Here is a 26,292-nt window from a genome sequence, read left to right on the forward strand (position 1 = left end):
AAATATACAACACCCATTTAAAGTCTGAAGCCTGTGGAATTGTGTGAAAGGGGTTTAAGCACATTACTGCCGTAAGCTTTTGTGAAAATTCCTACCAATTAGGTCTAGGTCGTTGTGTCGCCACAGACGACAAAAGGCAACCATCAAGTACCTCTTGATTACTGCGAGTTGACAAAAAATACAAGATCCAGCATAAGTAAGCCAACGTTCCACGCGATGTTAGATCTTCATCTGTGTCTTTTGGCCAATAATAACGATTTTTCGTGACAGTAATCATAAGGAGACAGTTACTTTCTCCATTTACATGGAGATGCTGCCTCCAGCACCTAACAGGTGTATTCAAATGAGAAATTGTGTTTTCACGTTCATAATATACCAGTCAGTAATAAGAACTGGCTTCAAAAGTTATTATGCCCCTAAGCGGGCTCCAAGACTGAGGAGATTAAAGCGACCAGCCCTAACAGTTATTCTTAAATGCCTAAGAAATGTTCATTACTGTTGGGCTTTTACTTGTCATACTAAAGTTGGAGGGCTATGGACTGAAAGCTTGAGCACTCTGGACAATTGGTGCTGCTGGCTGCAGTGTTTTTGTCATGGTGTGAGACTGACGCTTGTTCTTGCAGCAAGAAAACCATTTTTACAAGGTAAATAGCTTCTTGATATGCTTTTTCTTTGAACGCGTTATTTACAGCTCACTACTGTAGACATGCTATTGACAAGGGTGCACATCGGCCAATGAAATGCCTTTGAGATTTTGTTAGCTTCATGCAACTTTGTTGACTTGATGGCCATTGAAGCTGCCTGTGTAGCAGCGCCTAGTTCACTGTCGAATCTAAAGATTGTCAGGTCCACCAAGCCCTTCAAAATGCCCGTGTGACAGTGGTGTAAAAATTACTATGTCACTAGCAATGTGGTGACATTGTCCGTGCAAGCATGCGTAGATCAAGAAAAAAAATTGTAGAAAAAGAATGGTGTGACAAAATCTTTCAGTTTCCGTTACACACTGTTTGTATGAAGCTGACGTCAGTGCTTGCCTTCACGTGGCACAAGCTTGTCAATAGTAAATAGCAAGAACACTATCAAAATGCTATTGCTGCCATTACAAACCATTAGAGGATATTCAAAATGCATAGTCATCTGACAACACTGGTCACACATTTCTTAGGGTATAGTCGCGAGGTAGCTGTATGTTGCGAGCCTCGGTGATCACTGCCGTGCAGCTATTCTGTATTCTAAAATGTAACAATCGCTTAATCATCCAGCGATTTATGAGGAATGAACATCACTGTGCTGCCACAAATCAACGAAGTCATTCCAGTGGGTTTTTGCACCCTTAGATATCCATCGGGTTGGCTTTCTCAAGGGACGTACAGCTTTGAAATCGAAACCTGTATCCGAGCCTCTTTTAGCAGCGCCGTGCACTTAGGAAACCTGAGCCAAGTACCCTGAAATTGCTTATTTGCTCTTAAATTTTCACGTCAGGCCGTTAAAACAACCTTGCGGTGCAATATAATGCCCCAGATTCTTTGTGTCCGCAAGGAAATGTGTCGAATGTGAAAAATCAAAGCTCTAGCACTAGTTTTGTTCATCAAGGCGGATAATAAAGCTCCATGCACATAACTAATGAGAACTGTGGTTGCTCTGCTTGTGTTGTATGGTCATTTTGAGTGCATGCACTGAAATTGTACAAGGCAGGTTACACATGCATATCCTGTAAAAACGGAGTACAAACGTTATTGGGAAGTTGAATGTCAGGACTTGGTTTCATGTGCTGTTTATTTTTTGCTCGCCACACAATGTATCAAGTTTTAACATGATAAAACGTTGTGTGCGTTTTCTCTCGCTCACATTTTATACACCACTTAATTCTTGCACTGCTTTTGTGTCATCTATAGGTTGAGGATTTACAGTTCACAAATTCTCCGGCTGAAAACAGAGCACAATAACACGAGCAACCCTGCAAGCGTGTGGCTAAAGCCACTATAGCGGCGTCTCAATAGCAGGGCCAGAAACAAAGAAATACAAGATCATTAAATGGCAAAGGAAAGTCTGAAAAATGAACATTTAGTAGCACACTGGGTGGTGAAGCAGGAAAAGCTTTAAGGATAAAGTGCACAGGCTTTGTTGACCTCTATCATTGGTGTGATTGCAACCACCCTTCTATTTCTTTTTCCCCCATTGCAAAACCTGCTTCAGTGAACTTTACTGAGCTGTCTTAACTTTTCAATGAATTAATGGGATAATAAATGCTCCATCTGAACACTTACACTAATTAAGTGTCAAAGTGAGTTTTTTTTTTTTTTTCAGTACAAATTGAAATAAAATTTTTGGGAACATTGCTATGTTTTCTAAGAAGTTCCTTTCATTATAATTTGTCTGGAAAAAATTTAGAGCAATATGTATGCTGTTTCAAACAGCGAGGCGCGCTTATTTCATTTGCAAATTACATTTTTGCCGCTAAAATGCCGCTAAACATGTTTAAATTTAAAAGTATGTTGCTATAATGGAGCAGTACCTTCACATTAAAAAAAGAAAAACATTTGTAATTGCAGGAAAAAAAGTCAATTTTCGAACAATTTTTCGTGTGGCTGCTAGCAATGCCCTTGAGCGCAAATTTAAATAAAGCTGAAGTAAAAATTACGCAGAAAATTTTTTTCTGTTTTTCTTAGTTTTTTTCAAGGGTGAGGTGGAGAATGTATTGTGCTAGTCACAGTAAAGGCACGAATGAATGAGATATAGGTTATATGCTGCTTATACGCGCTGAATGCAGCACCAGGTACACAACGTCGCCTGCGTTGGTCACCGTTTAGCAAGGAAATTTGATTTTATTCCCCTAATTTTGTATGGCCATTGCCAAAAAATGAAAAATGCCCTAGGTTGTTGCCGATGTTACTACGGATCCCTTGCAGGGGTGAAAATGCCCACAGCCATTCTGAAGCAATTTTTTGGAACAATTGAAATTGCATCTTGGAGCAGTTTGGCGGAGACGAAATTGCATTTTGGAGCAGCTTGGAGCAGGCTAAATTTCACTGAGGAGCAATTGGGAGCAGACAAAATTTCAATCTGAAGCAGTTTGGAGAAGGCCAATCTGAATTTCAGAGCAGATTAACCTGATACTGAAGCCTTCTAGTGCATGCAAATTTTGATATAGTCCCGGTAGATTTTTTTAATTAGTGGTAGCAATCACCAAAAGCTTGCATTCTGCAATAGTGAGCCCGAAATTTTCAAAAGTAGCCAAGACATTGTTTATAAATAAATTTTTCTTTAATGTCTCGACAGTGTGGGTGAAGTGCCTGGAAATCTGCTTCACCAATAGAATGTACGGAGAAGCCAGAGTAAGTGAACTACTGTGGTTCATGGACAGCCATTTCTAAATACAGTTACACCTGGATATAACGAAATTGACAAATTCCCGAAAAACTTCGTTATAGCCATTGCAGTGGAGCGCCTCCCCCTTCTTGCCCTTCGTCTTCGCTATGCCCTCGTCGTCACTGCGGTGCAGCCATAGTATAGTAGCCCGATGCGCAAGACAGCTTTGGGCGGAGGTTTCTTCGCGGCGAATAGATAACCTATAAAGAGGATTTCGTTATATGCAAGTTCGGCACAAACATTCGAAAAAGAAATGCTTACCGTATTTACTCGATTCTTACCGCTTACCGATGGCGTCGTATAAGGCTCGCTTATAGTCCAACGTTATCGGTGCGCGCGCCAGAGTCGTTTGCGGTCAGTCACGCTACGCTGGTTGCGCTGCGCCAGCCAAAACGCCATCCTCTATACTTCGATGCGTGCGCCGTCGGCTGTTATCTTCAGAGCATGCGCAGAACGATCCCAAGCACGCGCGCCACTTCGAACGGCTGTCTGCGACCGTCGGCGAAGCGGAGTGGGCACCTGTATTTCTTCGCGCGAAATGGCATTGTGGGTCGGCGCGGGCGGCGCGACCAACGCGTGAATGAGTCAGGAGCCAATTCGGCAAAGGGTCCGTAGGGGCGTGTCGGAAGCCGCCCGTTACGTTGGCTGCGCTGGTGCTGACGTAGCGTGCGAATGCGCGCTCGCGTTACGGCGGACTATAAACGGCCCTTACATAGCGTCAGGTTAGTGAAGTAAAGCGCAGAGACTTGCGCAGTAAGCAAAGAGTAGCACTGCCAGCGCGTTGAAAAAAAAAAAAAGAATGTTTTTTTTTTCTTTGGCAACATCAACTGGAAAAGGAGAGTGCCGGCTTGGCGGGCTAGGCTAGCTGCAGCAAGCGGCGGGATCAGGTTTGAATGAAGGCAGGGGAAAGGTCACGCCCGCGGCGGCAAGATTGCCGGGTCGAGGGATGCAGGCCCGCCTCGCGCACGCTCGCATGCACGCACACGAGCGCTCGCTCTCACCTCGCAGTCGCCGTGAATTCGAGCGCGCCAAACGCGACGCCGCTGCTTTGCATTCCGTCGCGGCGGAGAAGGTGCTTCCGGTTGTTGTTCGCGCAAAAATGACAAAATTTGGGGCGAAATCTCTAGGTTGTCGGCGGGAAAAATTTGTTACTTCGAGGGGGTCTCCCGCTGCCACTTCGTTACGTAGAGGTTTCAAATACATGTGCTTCTATGGAATAACGGCGGGGAATAGAAAGACTTCGTTATATCGAGGAATTCATAATATGGAAGTTCGTTGTAAGCAGGTTTAACTGTAATAGACCAGAACAATTCGAAAGCACCTAATGCTTAATGCACATTATCTGTTTTTCCACCTCTCAAAGCTTCGAGAGTGCAAGCTCCAGGCTGGAGTTGCCTTTTGTTAGAAGAGCATGGCCACTTTGAACTTTAACCATATATCTTTATGTTGCATTCCTGCACTAATCAACTCTTCTGCACTTGTGAGGAGTGACCTGCTTGCAACCACTTGTTCTTATAACATTTTCTTTTCTTCTGCGGGCTTGACTTCACAACTGATTTCGAAAAATTAACTTTGACAACTGAAATTACGAAAAACTGTGCGGGAGGTGCCGTCGCACAGTGTGTGGAATGTGAACGGCTGCAAACTATTTCGGAGAATGACTCCGCTTGTAGTTAGCGGCCACTGCCAGAGAACACATGCCGAAGCCAGAACATCTGGTGCAGGAATTTGCATGGTGCAATTTGCATGGTGCAATTGACGCAGGAGTCCCACCCCTGCCCTTGCTTAACATTTAGCACCAAACAGCAGTGGGAGGACACCACAGAGCAAAAATGAAAGCAGCAGCTATGCGGGTACCCATGCTATATAGAGTGAACAGTTTTGTTTTGCCGTGCCTTAACCAAGATGAGGGGCCATGGCGCTTTGCTGCGAGTCGATAGATGGCACTTGACATTATGAATATATATGTCTTATTGCTTCTCAATGACCAAAATGTGTGATTAGGTTATGGCGAAAATTTAACAAATGTGCTCTATATTGATAGAACTGAACGGGTGTCAACAGACTAATAACTTTTGAGGGTAACATTTTTTTGAGAAAAGCATCGCCACAGTGTCACATTTTTTAAATTGCAGATTTAAATTCTTTAGAGTGACTTATTTCCGGAAAAAACAAGCAAATAATTTCCTGCCGACATTAAACTGACGAAATTTTGTGTGTGTGTGTGCAGTTTTATACATAGTTTATTGTTGAATACATGGATGAAGTAGCATAATATTTTTTGCAAATGTATTAAAATTCACACAACTTATTTTTATATTTTAACCCTTTCAGGTGCCAATGAATTCTGTTGACTGAAAACTTACTTTCACTGCATTTCTTGCATGTACGGAATCATAAAAAGCATACAGCTGCAGAATAGATTAAGAATTTTCAATTCTTTAGTGAGTTTCTTCAAGCTTACAGAACACTGACTCCATGCGAAAACTCACTACAGGAACATTGCATATGAGAGCATGAACTATATCATGTCTAGCAGGCTTGAAAAGCACCCATCCAGGCACTTGAAAATCATGCCTGATGCAACAGACTGTGAAAAACAATGAAAAGAGTACACCCACTACATACAATGACATGTTTGCACCGAGCAAGTACACACAACCTACTAAAACATTTTGAACCCGTTATTCAAACTTGCAACATGATTCCAATCATAACAGTTTCAAGATGTATGTGACACATTTTAAGTACCATTACTTTAATCAATGCTATTGCTGTTGATGCACTTTCTTGGCATACACAACTGTGTACAGAGCGTCTTAAAGGGTTAAACAGATTTGAAACAACTAGGGCCCGTTTTTTTGTTAAACTTCATTTAATTTTTTTAAGGCATCCGCAAAATCAGCTAATTTTGCGGATGTTTATGTGACTGCTGTACACATGCCTATGCTGGAAAAAGTATAAATGGCTGATGAATCTCAAATAAACTTCCAGTTGGCAGTCAGCGCTTGTTTGTGGTATTTGTTTATTTGCTTCCTTGTTTTCTTCTCGCTGTTCAAGCTTCAGTTCAAAATTATGAACTAACTAGCCCTCATCAAGACCTTACTGATGCCAGGAACGCTGTCGGCCACACACTTTGGCAAGTCCAGTGAAGAGTCACATAAGACAAAACCTCACAAAAGTGACATCGGTATCTCTAAATGTGATCGCTCAAGAATACTGCTCCTGTATGCTTGGCATTTGTGACCAATGAAGCACGAATAGTGACATCAAAGCGCCACTTGCATTACGAAAGGTAAAAAAAAAAAAAAAAAGTCCCCCCCCCCCCCCCCGCCCCCCTTCTGTCAAGGTATATCCTGCACGTCTAATATTATTCTGATCGCAAAAGTGAGGGGGGGAGGGGGGGGCATGCTATATTTTTATACTATATATAGCAAGCAAAAGCATGACGGGGAATGTGCTCGACAGGAGCTACAACTTTTGTCAAGTCTTACATGGTTCCAGATTTTATCAGGGCAGACTGCACTAAAATGATGGAAACAAACCAACAAGTAACTCAGGATGAGTATAAATATACCATTGGTTTCAATTGCCTCAGCATTTTTTTTTTAACTTGGTTGAAGTTATGTGAAACACCCATTATATTAGTGTACAAATAATTCAAGTTTGAAAACCTGAGCCACACTTTGATCGCAGTAATAAAATGTTAATTTCTTGTGGCTACAGTCACCTATGTAGTCAGTTTCTCTCATGCAAGTGTGCAAGTGCTTTCGCATCCGCATACCAAAGCTTCCAGCATAGGGCTACATAAATACGATCATGACTCGAAATAAAAAAACTCTTAAAATATGTTCCCCAGCATGTTCTGCATAGTTGTGAAGGATTGGGCACCCTGGATAGCACACTTGGCACCCGCCGTGGTTGCTCAGTGGCTATGGTGTTGGGCTGCTGAGCACGAGGTCGCGGGATCGAATCCCGGCCACGGCCGCCGCATTTCGATGGGGGCGAATTGCGAAAACACCCGTGTACTTAGATTTAGGTGCACGTTAAAGAACCCCAGGTGGTCCAAATTTCCGGAGTCCCCCACTACGGCGTGCCTCATAATCAGAACTGGTTTTGGCATGTAAAACCCCATAATATTTTTAGCACACTTGGCACAAAATAGCAACAGAGAGAGAGAGAGAGAGATGGAGAGGTACTATAAATATTTGTTGATCTCTTTAAAATTTATTGTGAAGACAAATTGGAAATGCTGACCATGAGCGGGTACACGTGGTAAGTTCTCACCCATTGTAGTCAGGGCAAAAGCCACTGCATTGCTGCCTGCTCGAGCAGGTTTGGATGCTGGCTTTACTGTGGGTCTGCTGTTAACAGGTCGCTCAATGGGATCGAGGCTGCTGCTTGATGATGGGGCCACGTGGCAACTCCTGAAGTGGGACATAAGTCCAGAGCGCCAGGCACAGGAGAAGCTACAGAACTTGCAGTGATATGTAGTCACCACATCCATAAAATCCTCCAGACGTTCCACTCGCTCTACACGTCGAACAACAGTCTGCAATGAGCAGGTGCACAACACAACATATTAGTGGCACTGCTAAGAAGTGGGAAAGTGCCAGATACACCTTACTTCAGTTCTAGATGTAGCCACAATGTTAAAGGAGAACCGAGAGAGAACTTTTGACTCATTTTTATTGCTTTACTGGAATTACGCTGGAATTACGCTAATTACGCTATGGAGCCTCAATTCCCAAGAGCACAACAAATAATTTGAATAGAAATAAATAAACATGTTGCCTTTTAATCAGGGTTCGTAGAGGTTTCCAAGGCAAAAATTCAAGGATATTCCAGGACTTTCCATGACCTGTCACAGGTTTTTCAAGGACTCAAAGCGGCATCCGAAGTATGATTTCTTTACTCTAGCATTTCCAAAAAAGACTAGTTTTATTGCAATTACAATAAATAAATGTATATCACAATTACAATAAAAATGTCTAGCCTTGATAACTTCTCAAGATCACAACACAAAATGAACGCTTACAACAGCGGCTGAGATTTCTCCAGTATAGGCTGGGTAAAGTTCACCAAAAATATTCAAAACATTCTGCGTAGGGTTATTGCACTAAAATAAAAAGTGTAGCGAAGAGAGACGCTAGTGGGTCCAGCGCTTTTGCTCGGCAACGACGCTCGTGCTTGAAAGCCGTGTCTCGTTTGACTGTTCGCGCTGCGCTGCTCCGAACTCTAATAAACCCTTTACAATTGTTGGAGGTGCTGGGAACTCTAATAAACCCTTTACAAAAGAAATAAATGTATATCCCAATGATGTTAATAATGTCTAGCCTGGATAACTTTGCAAGTTCACAACAATACCGAAAAAAAAAGTTCACAAAACACAATGAATGCTCCCAACAGCTACTCTGACTTCTCCAGTATTAACTGGGCAAGTTTACCGAACATTTCCAAACCATTCAGTGCAGTCTTGCTACACATCCATTAAATTATGACAAATAGATGTACAGTATAGACCACTTATAACGTAACCGCTTATAGTGCAGGACCGGATATAGTGCGGTATTTTCAGACTCCCGTTAATTTTCCCATAGCACTCCATGTATACACGTATCGCTTATAGTGGAGTTGCGGGAAACGAAATACCGGTTACAGTGCGGTTGCCTGGGAGTACGGAAGTCAGAGGAGACGGCGAATGCTCCCCTCAAACGGGCGCCCCAAAGAGTGCTCGAGGAAGAAAGAGAGACAAAGTGGAGGAGAAAGGCATGTGGTGCGAACGAACAGCCAGTGAGGCTGAAACCAGAATCTTGAGTGCGAGTCGTGAAATATCACGGCTCGCATAGCGAGCGAGGGCCGCGAAACTGCCAACGCCATCCAACGCTCGCTTCACGATAACGGCAGTAAACGAAACTTCAGGGAGTGGGCGGCACCGGCACAGCACGGCAAAGGGCGCACGCGGAGGCCGTGGAATGTGAGGGAGGAAGGGTGGCAGGGAAGCGGATTTCGCCTTGACAACTCCGCCGCTTCGGTGGCTCTCCTCGCCCTCCCTCGTAGCTCCCTCACTTTCGACTGTCACCGTGCGCGCCCGCCGCCGGGCAGGACACTGCAGGCACCGCCGCTCCAGCCGGCCCGACGCCCGCTCCCCGAAGTTTCGTTTTCTGCCGTTATTGAGAAGCGGGCGTTTGCCGGCGTGGGCAGTTTCGTTGGCCGGTCTGGGACAGCGCCGCTGCTTCCCTCTGCGCCGTAGCCGCAGCGTGCAAGGTCAACACGTGACTAGAAAGTAGAGGCAGCATAAAGGAGAAAGAAGGGTTCACTGCCATTTTCTATGCGTGGCTACGGTAGCGTAGCTGAGACGTCGGCACAGTCGGCACATACACGCATGTTCCGGCGCAACGCAGAATCGGTGACCTTGCCATTTGAGAGAGGGTGAAATTTTCGCGGCGCTTTTTTTTTTTTTTTTTTTCGCGCGTGACATTGAGGGGTCTCTCCTAAGCTTTTACTCCATGGCGGTGCCGGAGCAATGCCGGTTGGAGGCGCCGCCGCGTGAATTCCGCGTGAATTATTTCGAATTAACGAGATTTGACTGTAAATTGAATGCAAACGTTCTAGCCGCATTCCTCAACTGTCGCATACGCGAGGCGGCTCTGTGCACATGTTTTGCATATGTGCGGGCCTTAAAAATTGTTGCTTTGGTTATAGTGCGGTACCGCTTATAGTGGGGATATTCGCGACTCCAGCGACTTACGTTATAAGCGGTCTACACTGTATATTCCAGTTTTGTAAAACATGTCTTGATCATTTCTCAAGTCTGCATTATAAAAGTTAACACAACAAGCACTCACAACAGCTGCTCAGGCTTCTGCAGTATTAGTTAGGTTGGTTCATCAAATATTTCCAAAACATTCAGCATACCGCATTTTCCGGTGTATAAGACGCTGTTTTTTTCTGAATTTTTTGTCGGTGCGTCTCATAGAACGGTGCGACCTATGTACGTTTTTTTCCGGAAAAACTGCCGTAAAAATCGGACCCAATGTTATGGCCACGGGAAGCGCGCTGGTTGACTTAATTCATACGGGTTCTGTGCACACTATTGAGGTGCCGGGTTCTTGTGATCAAGTTCCCGAGCGCCGTGCGAGAACGATGGAGCAGCAATGCAAACGGCGGTAGGCCGACCACGAGTCGATCTAACCCGAACTCGTCACATCTGCAGATAAGATACGGCGCGCGTCGCTGCGCAAACTACGCAGTTGCTACGAGAGTACAGGCAGCCTCCCCCCCCGGGCTGCCTTCCCGCTTTCCTCCCTTCTGTGCGATTCTGCTCACCGTCGCCCGCATTCACTCGCACATATAACATACGGCGGCGCATGGGGACGATGCTATCGCCCTTGAACTTTATACGGAACATCACGACAACCACGACGGCGGCAATGCGCCTGGAGTGGAAGTATATGGCACCCATACGCTTGCGTGTGACCCGCATTCACGGAGCGAAACATCACTAACTTTTTGGAATCGATTACCAAAAGAACAGGTGCGTCTTATACACCGATGCGACTTATATACTTTTTTTATTTTGAACTGCCGTTTTGAAGGTAGTGCGTCTTATACAAAGGTGCGAATTATAGACCGGAAAATACGGTAATGTTATTGTACTTATATTATCATAAATAATATAACAAACCTCCACCCAAAGGCACTGAGCATCAGTGGTAAAGTTGCTCCGCTGTAGCTCTCTTTAGCTTCAATAGCTTCACCTCGCGCGCCAGAGAATAAGTGGGACAAGGCAGACCGACGGGCGACGAGTGAAACGAACGATAGAGCGAGTGTGAAAGAAGCCCGCGAATACATGCAGAATTGCCACGTGACTGGCCGCTCGAGGCACTTTGCGTGCATTTGCGGGCTTCTTTCACGCTCGGAAAAACACTTTTATGTAGCACGTATTGAGCAACAGAGAGCTGTATCGGTAGTTTTTCAAGTTGCTCTACAACTTTCTCATTGACACTTTGATAATTAGGACAGTACTTATCGAGTTAGATAATTAATTACAATTACCTAATGAAATTACGAAAAAATTACTGGCAGCAACTCCAATGTACTGGAAACAATACACACTAGGTTTGCTTCGCGTAACACCGTTCCTCTTTTTTTTAATCGTGCTGCGTGATAGCTGGGACACTCTGTATATTCATTATAGATGTATCAGTGTTTGTTATAGTGAAGTTCGACTGCATACCAATTTCTTATCTTCAGTGGAGAAAAGAAACAAGCAAGGAATTCATTTATTGACAACAAGACTATGCATAGCAAGCAGTAATTTTCATCTATGCCTTGAGCTGCTTCTCCGCAGCTCCAAGAATGGTGTTCTCAATGTTACGTCTGACATTCGTTTCCCTGTACTCGAGATGGCAAATGATGTTGATCTTTTTGGAGGGTGACAAGCGCATGCCCTGAATTCAATACATCCAATGGTTAGGTCATTATGAGGGAGTTCTTTTACATGAATCCAGGTCAATCATGCAAAAGTAGGCAACTTTAACCCAGTAAAAGAAACACGCTCACAGGCGTTGGCAGTTCGTCAGCATCCGATTCGTCACCATCAGGAGTGACAATGGCAACAGCAGTGCCAGTATTTGTCTGGACAACATCCTCCATAGAGGCACTGTTCTCGTCAGCTGCTTCCTTGCCCACCTGGAGGTACATCTGTAGAGGCAGCGGCTCCCCATCTAGAAAAGAACGGGCCATGGAGTTATCAGAACCTATGCAGAAATAAAAAGCTGTTCACTTGCCACTGTCAACAGCAAACAGAAATGCATGCAATGTGGCTGCCAACTACTCTCAGAGATGCCAAGTATCCCACAAGAATCCACAAAGAAAGCAGAACCACCCTATCGAAAAAATTCAAATACCACACCCCATATGAAAATATGGGGTTTATTTAACGACCCTGTACAGTCTCATAAATCATATGGGATTATTGGATGTGGGAGTTATGGTGCATATGGATTTTTTTTCAACAGGGCAGTGTGACCAACGGAAGGTCATGCTGGTTGTGCTTTCATTATGAACATCTTCAAACTGCCACCACTCACCAATGTGCTGTAGCATATTCCACGAGATTAAAAATGAAAACTTATGCATATCAACTCTTCTCCACATAGATCACTGTGCAACTGCATGAGCTTCTGTGAATGAAACTGAAGACTCATCCGCGTTGCTCATTAATGCAACCTACTAATGCAAGAAACAAATTATCAACTGTGCACATAATATACTTGATATGAAGTAACCTGCATATTTATCAAAAACAAGAATACAAGACGATAATGTGGCAGGGATACATACTAATATAACAAAAGAAACACAGCCAAATTATTTACATTAGGTGAAAGAAAATTATGTGACTATAAAACTGAGCAAAACTGTACATTCATACAATGATTGTAACATATCAAGTTTTAAAATCATACCAATCTTTTAAAATATGACCAACGAGGTGATTCCGAGTTAAGAAAACATAAACATGCAACTGATTGTGGACTTATGGGACACTAAATAGCAGTAATAGGCTAAGCATATTGGTAGACTGCAGTTCTGGAATACCGAATAGGTGAGTGCAATAAATAGCGAGTGGAGGCTTCATGAACAAGCAAGGGTACACACACAAAAGATGGAATAAAACTTAAAGCAGTGCGAAGAAGACAAGGACAAGAATCGAAAACAAACACAACAGGACGATTCTTGTCCTCGTCTTCTTCGCGCTGCTTCAAGTTTTACTCTAGATGAACCAACTCGCCCAAATCAAGTTGTTACTACAAAAGATGCAACTTTTCCAAAAAAAAGGAGAAGCTGAGGTATAAAAAAATATGATCAAATTGTGCCAAGCTTTGGATGCAAAATTCAAAGGAAGTTTGAGTTTCAGTATGAACAGATGCAGTGTTTCTTCTTAGTACTCCTTTGAAAGTCCAATTGCTACCTACAACGCGAAGTTAATTTTTGTTCAGCCAAGCAGAAGCTGCGCCTATAATTCCACATACAGCAAACATAAGTGTCAGTCCAGAATGAATTCCTATGACTTCTGTGACAAAAAATACTTGATGTACTAAACAGCCGAACCTAAAAACTAAATGATAACAAACAACTATAACATCATTGGTGCCATTACAAAAGAAAAATGTGCCCTCTGACAATGAGCATCTGACTGATGTCCAAGCTCATGGTGTTAGCTACAGATACACAACACATAAAGGTGGTTTTCTAGGCAATATTGAGCTCAAGAATAGACACAGCCAGAGCTTGCATGCTTTTTCTGACCTTGAGTGCACCTGCCTAAAGTAACAAAGTTGCTTCATGCTAGCAGATTAGCCAATGTTTTACATCAATGTCATTTCTTCGTGGGCTAATAAATGTTTCATAGAGTGATAAGGTTCATTAGAGCCTGAATTAAGGTTTTAGTGTGGCTTTACTTATCCCTAACATTACGAAATTACCTTAGTCCCATTCTGGTTACTTTACGGTTTTACTGTATTATCACCGCATAAAAACTCTTTCAGCTGTCAAATCAAACTACTAGTGCAACTTTCACCCATCTTGGAGAAGGAACAAACAACAAAACTCCAAAGTAGCAAAACAGAAGTTAATAGCAATTGTAGACTGACTCCACACCAAGCAATAATGAAGATAAAGCAGCAATGTCATCAACAGTCACATTTTTGCAATAGGCAAAAGTTATGCCTACCCCAAGAGTTCACAACTATTTGCTGTATTACATGGTTCTCGAGTGGAACAACCATGCGAAGCAAGCTGACAATGAAGCCAGAGAAAGCATAGAGGAAATTAACCATTATTTTTAATTCATACGGAGAAATATTAAGGAAAGGAGAAATGAAAGTGGAAAAAAAGACAGCATGACGCAGGCTGGAGCTGAACCCACATCTTCCACATTATGCATGTGTCGCTTTACTATTAAGCTGCCTTAGCAGCCATCCTCCCATCAACTTTCTTACCTATTTGTGTATGTGGGAGCATGTGGGAGTGTTTGTGCTGTAGGAGTGTTAGCCAGCATGACTCACAGCCGTGGCAGTGATGTGGAACATCCTTTCAACCGCAGGCATCACATAGTACAAGTTCACAAGTCAACACTAAGGTTGTTATATAAGCATAGCCATTACAAGGCAGCTTTTGTGTTAATACCTTCGAGTGGCACAATAAAGTCACAAAAATGAAGCAGTTTCAATTTGAGAGGAAGTTCTACCTACAGTGAGTAAACACGAACCTCTTTCTGCCATTGGAATCCTAAAGCCAAGGCACTGACCAATTTTAGCAATTCGGTAATGTAATGAAAAATTTATGCAGCCATATTTTATCACTATTCTCTCTTTCAATATCCAACAAATGGGACTCAAGTAGATTTTATTTGGGCATCATGTCACAAACACTAGCAAATGCAGTGCACACCAAGATGACTATATGTTTACGTGAACTTCCTTTTTTTTTTTTTCAGTTGCAAATATTCTTTCTAAATATTATTTCTTTGCAGATAAAAAAAAAATCTTACCAATGAATGTTTACATAACTTAACATGCCTACACGTGGCAATATTGTATTAAGCAGTCCAAGTGAAATCGGAGTGAGCTGGCCAGTACTAGCTATTGATCTGCCATGTCCCAGTAAGCAAGTGCAGCAACCTTGAAACATGGGTTCCTCCGAGTCTTCACAAGGTGTAGAGCTGCCAGCTTCCTCTCGCTGTTCCTCTGTGCTGTCAGTGGAGTTATCAGCTACTGCGCCCGATGCTGCCAATGCTATCTGCACATCATCTCTGGAGCAACGTCCCGTCAGGTGACACCTGGAAGCATTTATGGCACAGAAACATGAATCCAATGCTCTAGGTAAGTCGAGAGACACAAAAGAGCAACACTAGTAATTTATAATGCAATGTAGTCCTTTGCTTAAACAGTCAAGTAGACTCGAGTAGATGCTGAAAAAATCCACGAAGCTACAGCGAGCTGGTGCTGGAACTTCACAGTGGCATCGCTACCCGTCTTTCATTTCTGCATCTTTTCTGGCCTACCAAATCCCCTCTCATGGTGAGAGCAATCATTTTGCTATTGCAAAAGCAAAAATTACAAATACAGCTAAAGCTATTATTCCTCTTTAGTGTCCCTTTATATTGCCAATTTCAGCTGCATTTTTGCTTTGCAGCCCAACAATTATGATCAAGGACTTATAACTGAGCACAGCACTAGATGGTCACGGTGAAAATTTCTCAAATAATTGCATCAGAAATGTCTCTGCATAACAAAGCGATACATTCATCACAAAAATTGCACTAATTAGAGAATTTTATGTCAGGCGTTGGGAAAAACTCCACAAAGCATCCTAGAACACTGCCGGTGGCTAAAACCATGTCATTAAGAATTTGTGAATAAAATTCTGCAAGAAATGTGCATGATAACTTCAATAAAAGGCACACCTACGGTACTTTTTATGTTGAAGGCGTAATGAATGATAGCCAAAGGCATGTGCAGGAGAGAGCAAAGCTATATCGCAGGTAATGTGCAAAAGTTGAAACCACTGTTAGATGTTGTCAAGCGCACTACTAGCAGCCAATGCTACTTTCACCCCTTTGCTTAAAATACTGAAGTGAAATACACTTTGTTATAATGAAGAAGAATACAACATGAAACTACCTTCGTTATATCGAATATTTGTTATAAGAATATATTAATTACACACTGATATAGGTGAAAAACACTTTTACATTTATTTCATTATATCTGTGTTTGCTATATTCAGGTTTGGCTTTAATCAATTAGTACACTTTATCAGCAATACATAACTGCAATGATTGCCACAGATACCATCATAACAAACTTAGCGCCCACAGTAGTAACAAAAGAAAGTGCTTTCTTGGCACCGCTAGAGATGTTAAAAGGCAGCAACAACATGGAATGTGTCTCTGATGTATTTTTTCTGCAGCATCGCCTATGTCAGTGTGCCACTTCACTCTGCACAACAACCCAGCGCAAAATGCACAGCCATCCTGGCCTCACTCAAGCTCTCCGACGCCGAGAAACTAGACTACAACACAGTAACGCAAGCATTCGCAAAATATTTCGGGCCGCGGACGAACGTAATATACGAGCGTGCGAAGTTCAACAGCCGGAAACAAGAAGTGCACGAGACAGTCCATAAGTTCACCATCGAACTCTTCAACATAGCCGAAACCTGCGAGTACGGCGATCTGAAAGAGGAACTGGTCTGCGATAGGCTTTTGGTCGGTCTCATAGACACGCAGTTAAGCGAGAAGCTGCCACTTAACGCCGAGCTTACCTTGGAAGCCGCCGTCACCATTGCTCGCAACACGGAAACAATCAAGCAGCAGCAAAAGGACCTACAGCCACAACTACAAGCAGCTGTAAACGCCATGTGCAGTTTCTCGAAGCGCAAAGGAAAGTCAAATCAGAACTCTTGAAAAAACCAGCGCGATAAGACGGCGCTGACGTGCAAGTGATGTGGTTCAACAACGCACCACCATCACGCACTATGTGCCCAGCAAACGGCAAAACATGCAGTGCTTGTGACAAAATGGGACACTTTGCTGCCGTATGCTTATCCGCTTCCAAAACGCACAACAAAAAGAGCACACAGCAAGCTGTCTTGGAAGTGGTTTACTTGGGACAATTAACTGACCAACAGGATCGTGGGCCATGAAAAACAGGCGTGACAGTCAACGATTTTCCCATGAAGTTCAAGGTAGACACTGACATGGATGTAACCGCTATACCAACAAGCCTCTACGATGAACAAGTTATGGGCAACCTGAAGCAAGCGAAGAAACAGCTACTCGGACCCTGGCAGGACCAAAATAGTAACGGTTGGACTGTTCAACGCAACCCTGTGCTGGAACGGCCGGGAATGTCAAGAATAAATTTATGTGATCGACAAGCTGCACGACGTACTTCTTAGACGTCCGCAATTAAGTCCTTGGATGTCCTACCAAGTCTCCTAGAAGTCACAGAGTCAATAGGGAAGGTCAGAAACCCAGCCAACATCCTATGGCACTACCCCAACCTCACTACAGGCCTATGCCTTCTCAATACCGAATACAAAATAACACTACTCCCTGATGCCAAGACGTGTGCTATTACATACCCGAGGCGAGTACCTCTACCCATGTTGCCCAGTGTCAAACATGAGCTAGAGAGAATGGAGAGTCTGGGTGTCATCAGAAAGGTCGAAGAGGCCACAGAGTGGTGTGCACTTATGGTAGTTGCAAAAAAGAAAAGAGGCGAGCTTCGGATCTGCGTTGACTTCGGAGGGTTGAACAAGAACATTCTGCAAGAACGAGTCTTAATGCCCACCGTCGACGAATACTTGGCTAAACTCAGTGGAGCTGCATGGTTTAGCAAACTTGATGCAAGGGCCGCTTATTGGCAAGCTCCACTAGCACCCAAGTACCAGAGGTACACCACTTTCCTGATGCCATTCGGCTGTTTTCAGTTCCTCCGATTGCCCTTCGTAATTTCCACAGCACCTTAATTTTTCCATAGGGAAATGCTAAGAGTGCTAGAAGGCCTGGACAGCCAAGCATGCCTGCAAGACGACATAAATATTTGACCGCATGAAGGAAGAACATGACACATGACTGCACAAAGTACTTCAGCGCCTGCAAGAAGCTGGCATCACCTTAAATGCAGGAATATGCGTACTACACCAGCAGTCAGTGAGATTTCTTGGACACATTGTATCGGCAAATGGTATCACTGCTGACCCTGAAAAGGTCAACGCGTTGTGTCAGCTAGCAGAGCCAACACATGTGACAGAAGTGAGGTCCTTCTTGGGAATGGTCAATCACCTGGCAAAATTTCTCCCAGGGCTCTTGCAGTTCAACCTGCTTCATAGCGATGCCGAATGATGCTGGGATACGCCCCACTTTCCTGTGTCCATAGTAACCGACTTCCAAAACGCTGATGACAATAGCATACTAACATACCTTGATCACGAGTTCCAGCCTTTTTCCCAAATGGGTTCCAATGCCTCTGTTGACGTATATTCCCTCTGCCTTATGTTCAAACCTATTGTCCTCTACTGTGGCACAAACTACGTGCCTAATAAAACCAAGCGGCCGCCAAAAAATAATCCCTGCATCACCCGAGAAGTATTCGCAGGCCAAGTACCGTCTCAAAAGATTGCATAGAACAATAAAAATTAAAGAAGGAGACGAATCCAGGGTGACAAAACTGCCTAATGCCATCGCGGAATTCAAGCTTACAGCCAAACATGCAAAAGAATATTTTAGTGTGACGTTACCGAGCTTTCTTACTAACAATCCCGGAAGGTTCTGGAAGCACTTTACACCAATGATAGAGAAGCGTACCACTTACGCCCAGAGGAAGAAACTGCGAAAACCAACACATATAACATTTTCTTTCAATCAGTATTTACTACAGACAATAACATTATTCCCCCTATTCTAACCAAACAGGGTGTAATCATTGGTGAATTAGACATTACGGACGCTGGCATACCTAATCTTCTGCTTAATTGTGACCCTAAAAAAGGCAGCGGACCTGACAACATACATAACGACTTTATGAAAAGGTATGTGGAATTGTACCGTAGATACCTCGGAATAATTTTTCGTAAATCACTCATGACTTCACAACTACCGAACGACTGAAAAATTGCAAAGATTTTACCTATACATAAATCAGATGATACAGCACAAATTTCAAATTTTAGACCCTCATTAACTAGTACATCCTGTAAACTTCTAGAGCACAATCTTAAAGCACATAACGGTTTTTCTAGAGAGCATTCACTTCTTGTCTCCCTACCAACATGGCTTTCGCAGTGGTTAATCAACAGTAACCCAACTAACAGAACTAGTTCACGATCTCGCATTTACTGTCAATCACAGCGGCCAGACTGACATAATTTTACTTGACCTATCTAAGGCATTTGACTGTGTATGCCATAACAAATTAATCGTTAAAGTTGAAAGTGTTGTCGGGAAAGGACTTTTTTCAGCCTAGATAAAAGAATTTCGAGCCAATCGTTCACAATTTGTAATCTACGAAAAAATGCTAACACTGTCTCCGTTACTTCCCGAGTTCCCCTAAGACTCGGTTCTTGGACCATTACTCTTCCTAATCTATATTAATGACATCACAACTAACATTGGTTGTAATATAAAACTATTCGTCGATGACTGTGTTATTTATAGTGAAATCACTAATTATAGCAACCAAATCGCACTTAATACATTCCTCAACACTCTAGCTATTCGTTGCTCTAATTGGCAGATGTCAATTAACGTAAAAAGTCTGTGGCCATGACCGTAACAAGGAAAACAAGACCATCTAACTTTACATATAGAGATTAACGGCATACCACTAACTAAAGTTGAACAACATAAATACCTGGGAGTTACATTAACCGCAGACCCTCAGGTGGGATAAACATATTTCGAATATCACCGCAGGAGCATTACGCAAATTATTCTTCCTCAAAAGAAGCATTGCGCTCTCTATGGCATCAACGAAGCTACTGGCCTGCACAACGTTTGTTGGGCCAGTTCTTGAATACGCAAACACAGTCTGGTTTCCTCATACAATGACTAACATAACAAAATTTGAGGCAGTACAAAGAAAGGCCAGAAGGTTCATTCACAACAAATATAAACGCGCTGACTCACCGACTAATCTTCTAACGCAGTCTGGATTGCAAACGCTATCTACAAGAGCAAAACACGCTCGCCTGAAGTTCTTGTTTCAGCTTCTAAAAAATAACTATAAGATAGATGTGTGCAGGTACATTTCATTTTCTGAGGCTTGAAAAACACGTAACAAACATGCGTACGCTTTAACAGAATACACTTGCAACGACGACACGTTTAAGTATTCCGTCTTCCCTCTCACAGTAGCTGAATGGAACAGACTTGATCCTGCTATAACCGCAATCGTATCGTTATCCGAATTTAGCTCACAAGCTGCAGTGCGTACATAAAATAATTTATCATCGCATGAATCATCCCTGCCAGCAATTTTTCATTGTGTTGCTTTCAAAGTCCAATTTTTCTTTTTCCTTTTCTTTCATTGGTTGCCGTTATTTGGACAAATGCTACGCTCTGTTCCCAAAATAAATTTTCATTACTGCAATACTTCTAGTCCTAAGAGGATTGTTGTAACTGCCATTTTCCTGCTAATTGCTTGCCTAGATTTTTATTCTTTAGCTGAATTCATTTCTTCTCTCTCTCAAAGTGTATATATGTTTTAAGCGCACCTCTTCACACAACTTTAAAATTTCTTGACGCATTAATTGTTATTTTTCCGTTCGTTCCTATTACATGTATAACTGGTTACCTACGTGTTTTTCACTGCTAGTATCATGTTAGTTAACTGTCATGTGAAAACATATATTTGTGTTCCTAAACTCAGCTTCCTTCTTATATTGCCATCCTTCGGCAATTGTTTTATTTTTATTTTCCTTTTTTTCAATTTAATGTTCTGCCTAGATGCGTACTGATATACATGTATACTGGGTTGCCCAACTGCCACGCTCTCAAATGAGAGTAGCAGTGTTGTAAATAAAAAATAAAAAAAAAAAGCATTGACGATGACACCGGTGCTCACCCACTACAACCCTCGCAGTTATCTCACTGTGTCTACAGATGCATCATCGTACGGCCTTGGGGCAGTCCTCCTACAAGAGACAGCAGGTCGTAGGCTTCCGGATGCGTATGCCTCAAGATCCCTCTCTGACACTGAGACACGATATGCTCAAATATAGAAGGAAGCATTGGCAGTTACATGGGCTTGCGAGTATTCCGCTCCTACCTGCTTGGTTTACAGTTCTATGTAGAAATAGAGCACAAGCCGCTAGTGCCGCTGCGGTTGTCAAGCCGCCTGGACAAACTCAGTCCACGTCTCCAATGGTTCCAAATGAGACTGCTGGAGTTGGACTACATCAGCGCCCACATTCTTGGCAAGAAACTACACACAGCCGACGTGCTCACAAGCTGATGTGCTACATTCTCTGATCATACGATCGGACAATGGTCCTGAGTTTGCTTCGGCACAGTTCAGCATGTTTGTCAAGCAATGGGGATCATATCACGTAACCAGTAGCCCGTACTTTCCTGAAAGCAATGGCGATGCAGAAAGAACCGTTCAGACTGCTCAGCAGCTGCTCAAGAAGCCATCCAACATTCACAAGGCTCTGCTTGCTCATCGCCACACCCCACAGAAAGAAGGGTTCACACCTGAGGAACTCCTCGTGGAAAGACGCCTCAGAACCAACGCGCCGGTGGTACCAAGAATGCTGAAGCCACTTTAGAATACCGGGATATTCAAAAAATGAAATGAAGCATACAAAGTCGAGCAGCGCAGGCAATACGACCGGCGACACAAGACTTTGGAGCGAGACCCTATTCAACCACAGACAATCAACCACATCCTGTCCGGTGCTACAACAACAGGGACTGTAGTCGGGCCAGCTCACACTCCACGTTCATACGTGGTGAGCAACGCTAGTGGTCTCATTCGATGCACAAGTAAGCATTTACAGCAATAGCAACCTGCGGCAATCACAGGAAGTGGACGTGCTGTAAGAGCCCCAAGTCGGCTTGACCTATGACACTTCAAAGAAAGGGAGGTGCCGTGTGCGCGACCGTAAGGAGATGGGGCTAAGTACACCGTCATGCGAGATGCGGAACAATGCCTCTGCGGGACCGCGCGAGGCAAGTCTCCATATAGCCATGCGAGTGTTGCTTACGTAACCTATTGAACAGTTACTTAAGACATCCTGGTGGGCTAGTTGGTTAATCATGATGTAATATGGCAGCGCACTTCAATACAAGGATGTAACACAACGCTCATGTTTACAGCCCTTGTGTTTGTTCACTGTGTTACGTCCTTGTATCAAAGTGTGTTGCCATATTACATCATTAAACAGTTGTCAGTTAACACATACGTCTCGTCAGTTTCGTCACGTGCTCGCCACTCGACCACGACAGAAACCCATACGGGTTTCTCAGAAAGAAAGCTTCGCAGTTTTAAAGAAATTCGACCTGTTCCTGGATTCGAACCCGGGACCAATGCCTTCCCATGGTGGTACGAAGCTACACAGTAGCACGAAGCTACAAAGGAAAACCATATGGGTTTCTCAGAAAGAAAGCCTCGCAGTTGAAGAAAAATTTGTCCTGGTAGCTTTGTGCTGCATTCGGGTGGATGACTATTTTTCCCTTTCACGATAATTCCTCCACCTTGCAGGATTCCACAGAACTCGTTTTCCGTATTCTGTGTCCCTGTGCTTCGAGTTATCGATTAATTCGCCCTCGCACTGCGATCTGCTAGCCTCCTGGTTAGCTCAGATGGTAGAGCGACCACCCCGGAAAGGCGTTGGTCCCGGGTTCGAACCCTGGACCAGGACGAATGTTTCCTCAACTGCGAAGCTTTCTTTGTGAGAAACACGTATGGGTTTCCTTTGTAGCTTCGTGCTACATTTGAGTGGATGACAACTTTTACATTTCATGGGTTTCCTTTGTAGCTTCGTGCTGCATTCAAGTGGATGACAATTTTTCCCTTTCATGATACAGTAAAACCTCGTTAATTCAGATTCCACGGGACTGCAAAAAATGTCCGAATTAACCGAATGTCGAATTATGGAGGGTATCAAGAAAACAATAGAAAATGGTTACTACATCAACACTTTTATTTACTGAACGAATCAGCAAATCCTGTTTCTATCTTGCACAAAAGCAGTGCAGACACTGCAATGCTCGTCCTCTCATGACTGATTAGCGCTCGCAGCAGCGAAGGCCTCGTGACTTCCTTCACAACACGGCTGCGGCACCTATCTGAGACGCTTTTCCCTACCACGCGCACATCCCCAATTACTTATTCCGCAGAACCGCCAGGTCGCCGCCCATCACAATGTAGACCGCGCTCTTCATCCTTGAAAGCATTGCACTCAGTAAAAATTAAACTACTGTTTGTCGCAACCGCTGCGGACGAAACCGTGGCCGCTGTCGACGCGATCATGAACGGCGACCTTGCAAGTCTGAAGGTGCGCGGACGACGCACGAACTGAGTTAAAACGAAACTACTGTTTGTGCGACCCATATTGATGCAATCATGGATGGCGACTAGGCAGTTGAGTTATAAAGGCAGGCGGCCGACTCACACGCAGAGTCAAAGAGGAACTACTGCCGCAACCGCTGTGGACGGTGCTGCGGCCGCTATCGACGCATTCATGGATGGCAACTACGCACTCATGAAGGCACGCGGCCAACGCGGTGCTATGCGCAGCGGTAAACGCAAGGATAAAGGCTTTAAAGGAACAAATGGGCATGAAGCGTTCCAGTGTTGCTGACATTCACATACATCTTCCGCTGACGACTATGGCGATGCGGACTCCGCCGCTTCGTTTCAGTTGGACGCTAGCGCCGTTGCTCTTTTGAGTCGCACATTTACGGTGCTCCTCGCTTGCCGAGCTCCGAAAGTTGTCCGAATTAACCGATGTGCAGCCAAGTACGTCCGAATTAACGAGAGTTTGATTGCATTGAATAATGCATGCGTCGGCTGGGACCACAGGACGAGTCCGAATTATCCGATTTTCCGAATCAATGAAGGTCGAATTAACAAGGTGTTACTGCACTTCCTCCACCTTGCGGGATTTCGCAGAACTAATTTTCCATATTCAGAGGAACATAATCTTCATCAGGAGGCCCATACACAGTGCGAAGGGCTTTTCTTGTGGCAGCTCTTTCTTTGCATGCTCTAGTAGATTGTATCACAAGCTTGAAGGGAAGTCAGAATAGCTGTCATTTGATTTGTCACCGCCTGCAAAACTATCAGAGAGTGATTGGAGTCTAGCACTTCGTTTCTTGCACAACATGAAATTTCCATGCATAATATATGTTATAACAAGCTTGCAAGCTAATAAGAACAGAACTTAAGTTTCTTTTCACAGAAGACTTTTGGATTCAGCGTGTATCACGCCATGGAAGTCATCGGGGTTGGGATAAAATGTTACCACATGTGACACGAGTCCAAACGCCTTGAAAAAATTCACTGTTTGAAAGTCGACATGCGCGACATGCTTCAAGAGGGGAAAAAATCCAGAAAAGGTGATCACCCCAGGTGGCCATCATGCCAGAAAGAGTTAAGAGGAAGACATGGAGTTGGACAAGCCATATAATGCATAGGGCGGATAACCAGTAATTTATCAGTGTTACAGAATGGGTGCCAAGAGAAGGAAAGCGCAGTCGAGGATGGCGAAGAACTAGGTGATGTGACAAAATTATGAAATACTTCGGATTGTTTAGGTGCATAGACAACGAGGACAAGAAAGTAAGCACAAACTTCGTCCTTGTCTATGTACCTAAACAATCCAAAGTATGTCATATCAACAAGGCTACACTCGAAAGTCCATGCTCAAAAGTCCACGCTTTAAAAATTATAAAATTTATAAATTATAAAAGCATAATATGGGGTGAATGTTGTGGCACAAGACAGGTGTAATTGGAGATTGCTGGTCATCAGGCTTCATCCTGGAGCGGACAGAAATAGGCTGATAACAACGATGTATACATTTTCTGTCGGAGAATGTGGCAGTGTTTGAGTTTGTGCATTTCAAGGTGGTCGTCTTCACCATTAATGAAGCCTCCCGTTGAGCAAGTTACAAGTCAGTAGATAAAAAAGAAAGGGTCTTTTCGTGGATGAAACACAGGTAGCAGTACTACCTCAACAGCAACACCGAATCTTATGAGGCTGGCACATGTCTCTTTAGTACTATGCGAGAGGCATGTGTGGATGCCCTCCAACCAATTCCGCTCTCTCGCTGTCGTATCCCCTATCTCCAGTTGGTAAGTTGGAAATCCCTTTTCCCTTGACACATTCTCTGTGAGGAATCGCCAAGCATCTTTCGCACAGTAAGGTACTTTGCTTGTTGGTTGCAATCGTAACACTAAATGCTTTTCAAATGTACACATGCCTCATCCATTGTCTCCTTGAGCATCAGCCAAACCATGGTTGCGGAGCAAACATGTGGTAGCCATTCAGTGAGAAGTAGCTGATGCATACTGTCGTTGGCACCCTTCTTGAACCTCACCTAGTATCACCTTTTCTCTCAAACCAGTGACAGGCTGCAAGTTTCATTTCTAGTGTCCTGCACTCAGACACACCCAAGCTTACCCTTAGTGCTTTCCTTTAAATAAAAATATTTGCCTCTGAACATCACACAATGTGAACAGCCATCATCCTCACTTGAAGTCACTTCGATTCGTCACCTAAACAGTGAATCTGCTTCTTAGCTACCCATTTCTCACATGCGCTTTCACATGCTTTCAATACATCATATTTTAGATAAATTTGAACTCAGTTTTGGTAAGTGTCCTGCTTTTTTAGTAGTGTTTATTACATTTTGCAAATGACTATACAACGCTAATCTCACAAAGGTCTTACATCACAAAGGTCTTACAGGAAGCATTTTCTTTTGTTTACATATTTTGCATGTTACATTTCCTAACCCCTTGGTTGCTCAGTAAAAAATTTGTATCGTATTTTCACATGTATAACCCGCACCAAAAATGCAAAAAATTAGATTATACTATATTAAATATATATATTTTTTTCAGTGGGCTGAAAGTGAGGGTGCCAAATGTACGCATGGCGGGTTATACGCACGAAAATATGGTAATAGAAACAAAGGTGTTGCTCTGATTTTTGCTGCCCCCAACACTGACAAAAAATTTATGCAGATCCAACACAAATCTTGGAATCGATGTAAAGAGAACCTTTCATGAAGTAGTTATTAATCAAATGCTATAAATTTGCCAATTTACTTCCTGTGCCTTTGGCGTAAAGGACACTGGTGCGCTTACATGTGCTCTCACGCACCCATGCAACACAATGT

General features: G+C 43.4%; 1 protein-coding gene across 1 annotated transcript in view; it reads right to left on the reverse strand.

The window, feature by feature from the left end:
• Nucleotides 1-26,292, reverse strand: part of LOC119436207 (zinc finger protein 142-like) — a 169,250-nt gene that overhangs the window by 116,879 nt on the left and 26,079 nt on the right. Inside the window, 4 exon segments of the mRNA XM_037702991.2 lie at nucleotides 7,657-7,921; nucleotides 11,935-12,098; nucleotides 15,060-15,193; nucleotides 15,195-15,217. Coding sequence (XP_037558919.1) covers nucleotides 7,657-7,921; nucleotides 11,935-12,098; nucleotides 15,060-15,193; nucleotides 15,195-15,217 — 586 coding nt within the window.

This window comes from Dermacentor silvarum, chromosome 1 (assembly GCF_013339745.2).
Source record: "Dermacentor silvarum isolate Dsil-2018 chromosome 1, BIME_Dsil_1.4, whole genome shotgun sequence".
Classification (NCBI taxonomy): Eukaryota; Metazoa; Arthropoda; class Arachnida; order Ixodida; family Ixodidae; genus Dermacentor; species Dermacentor silvarum.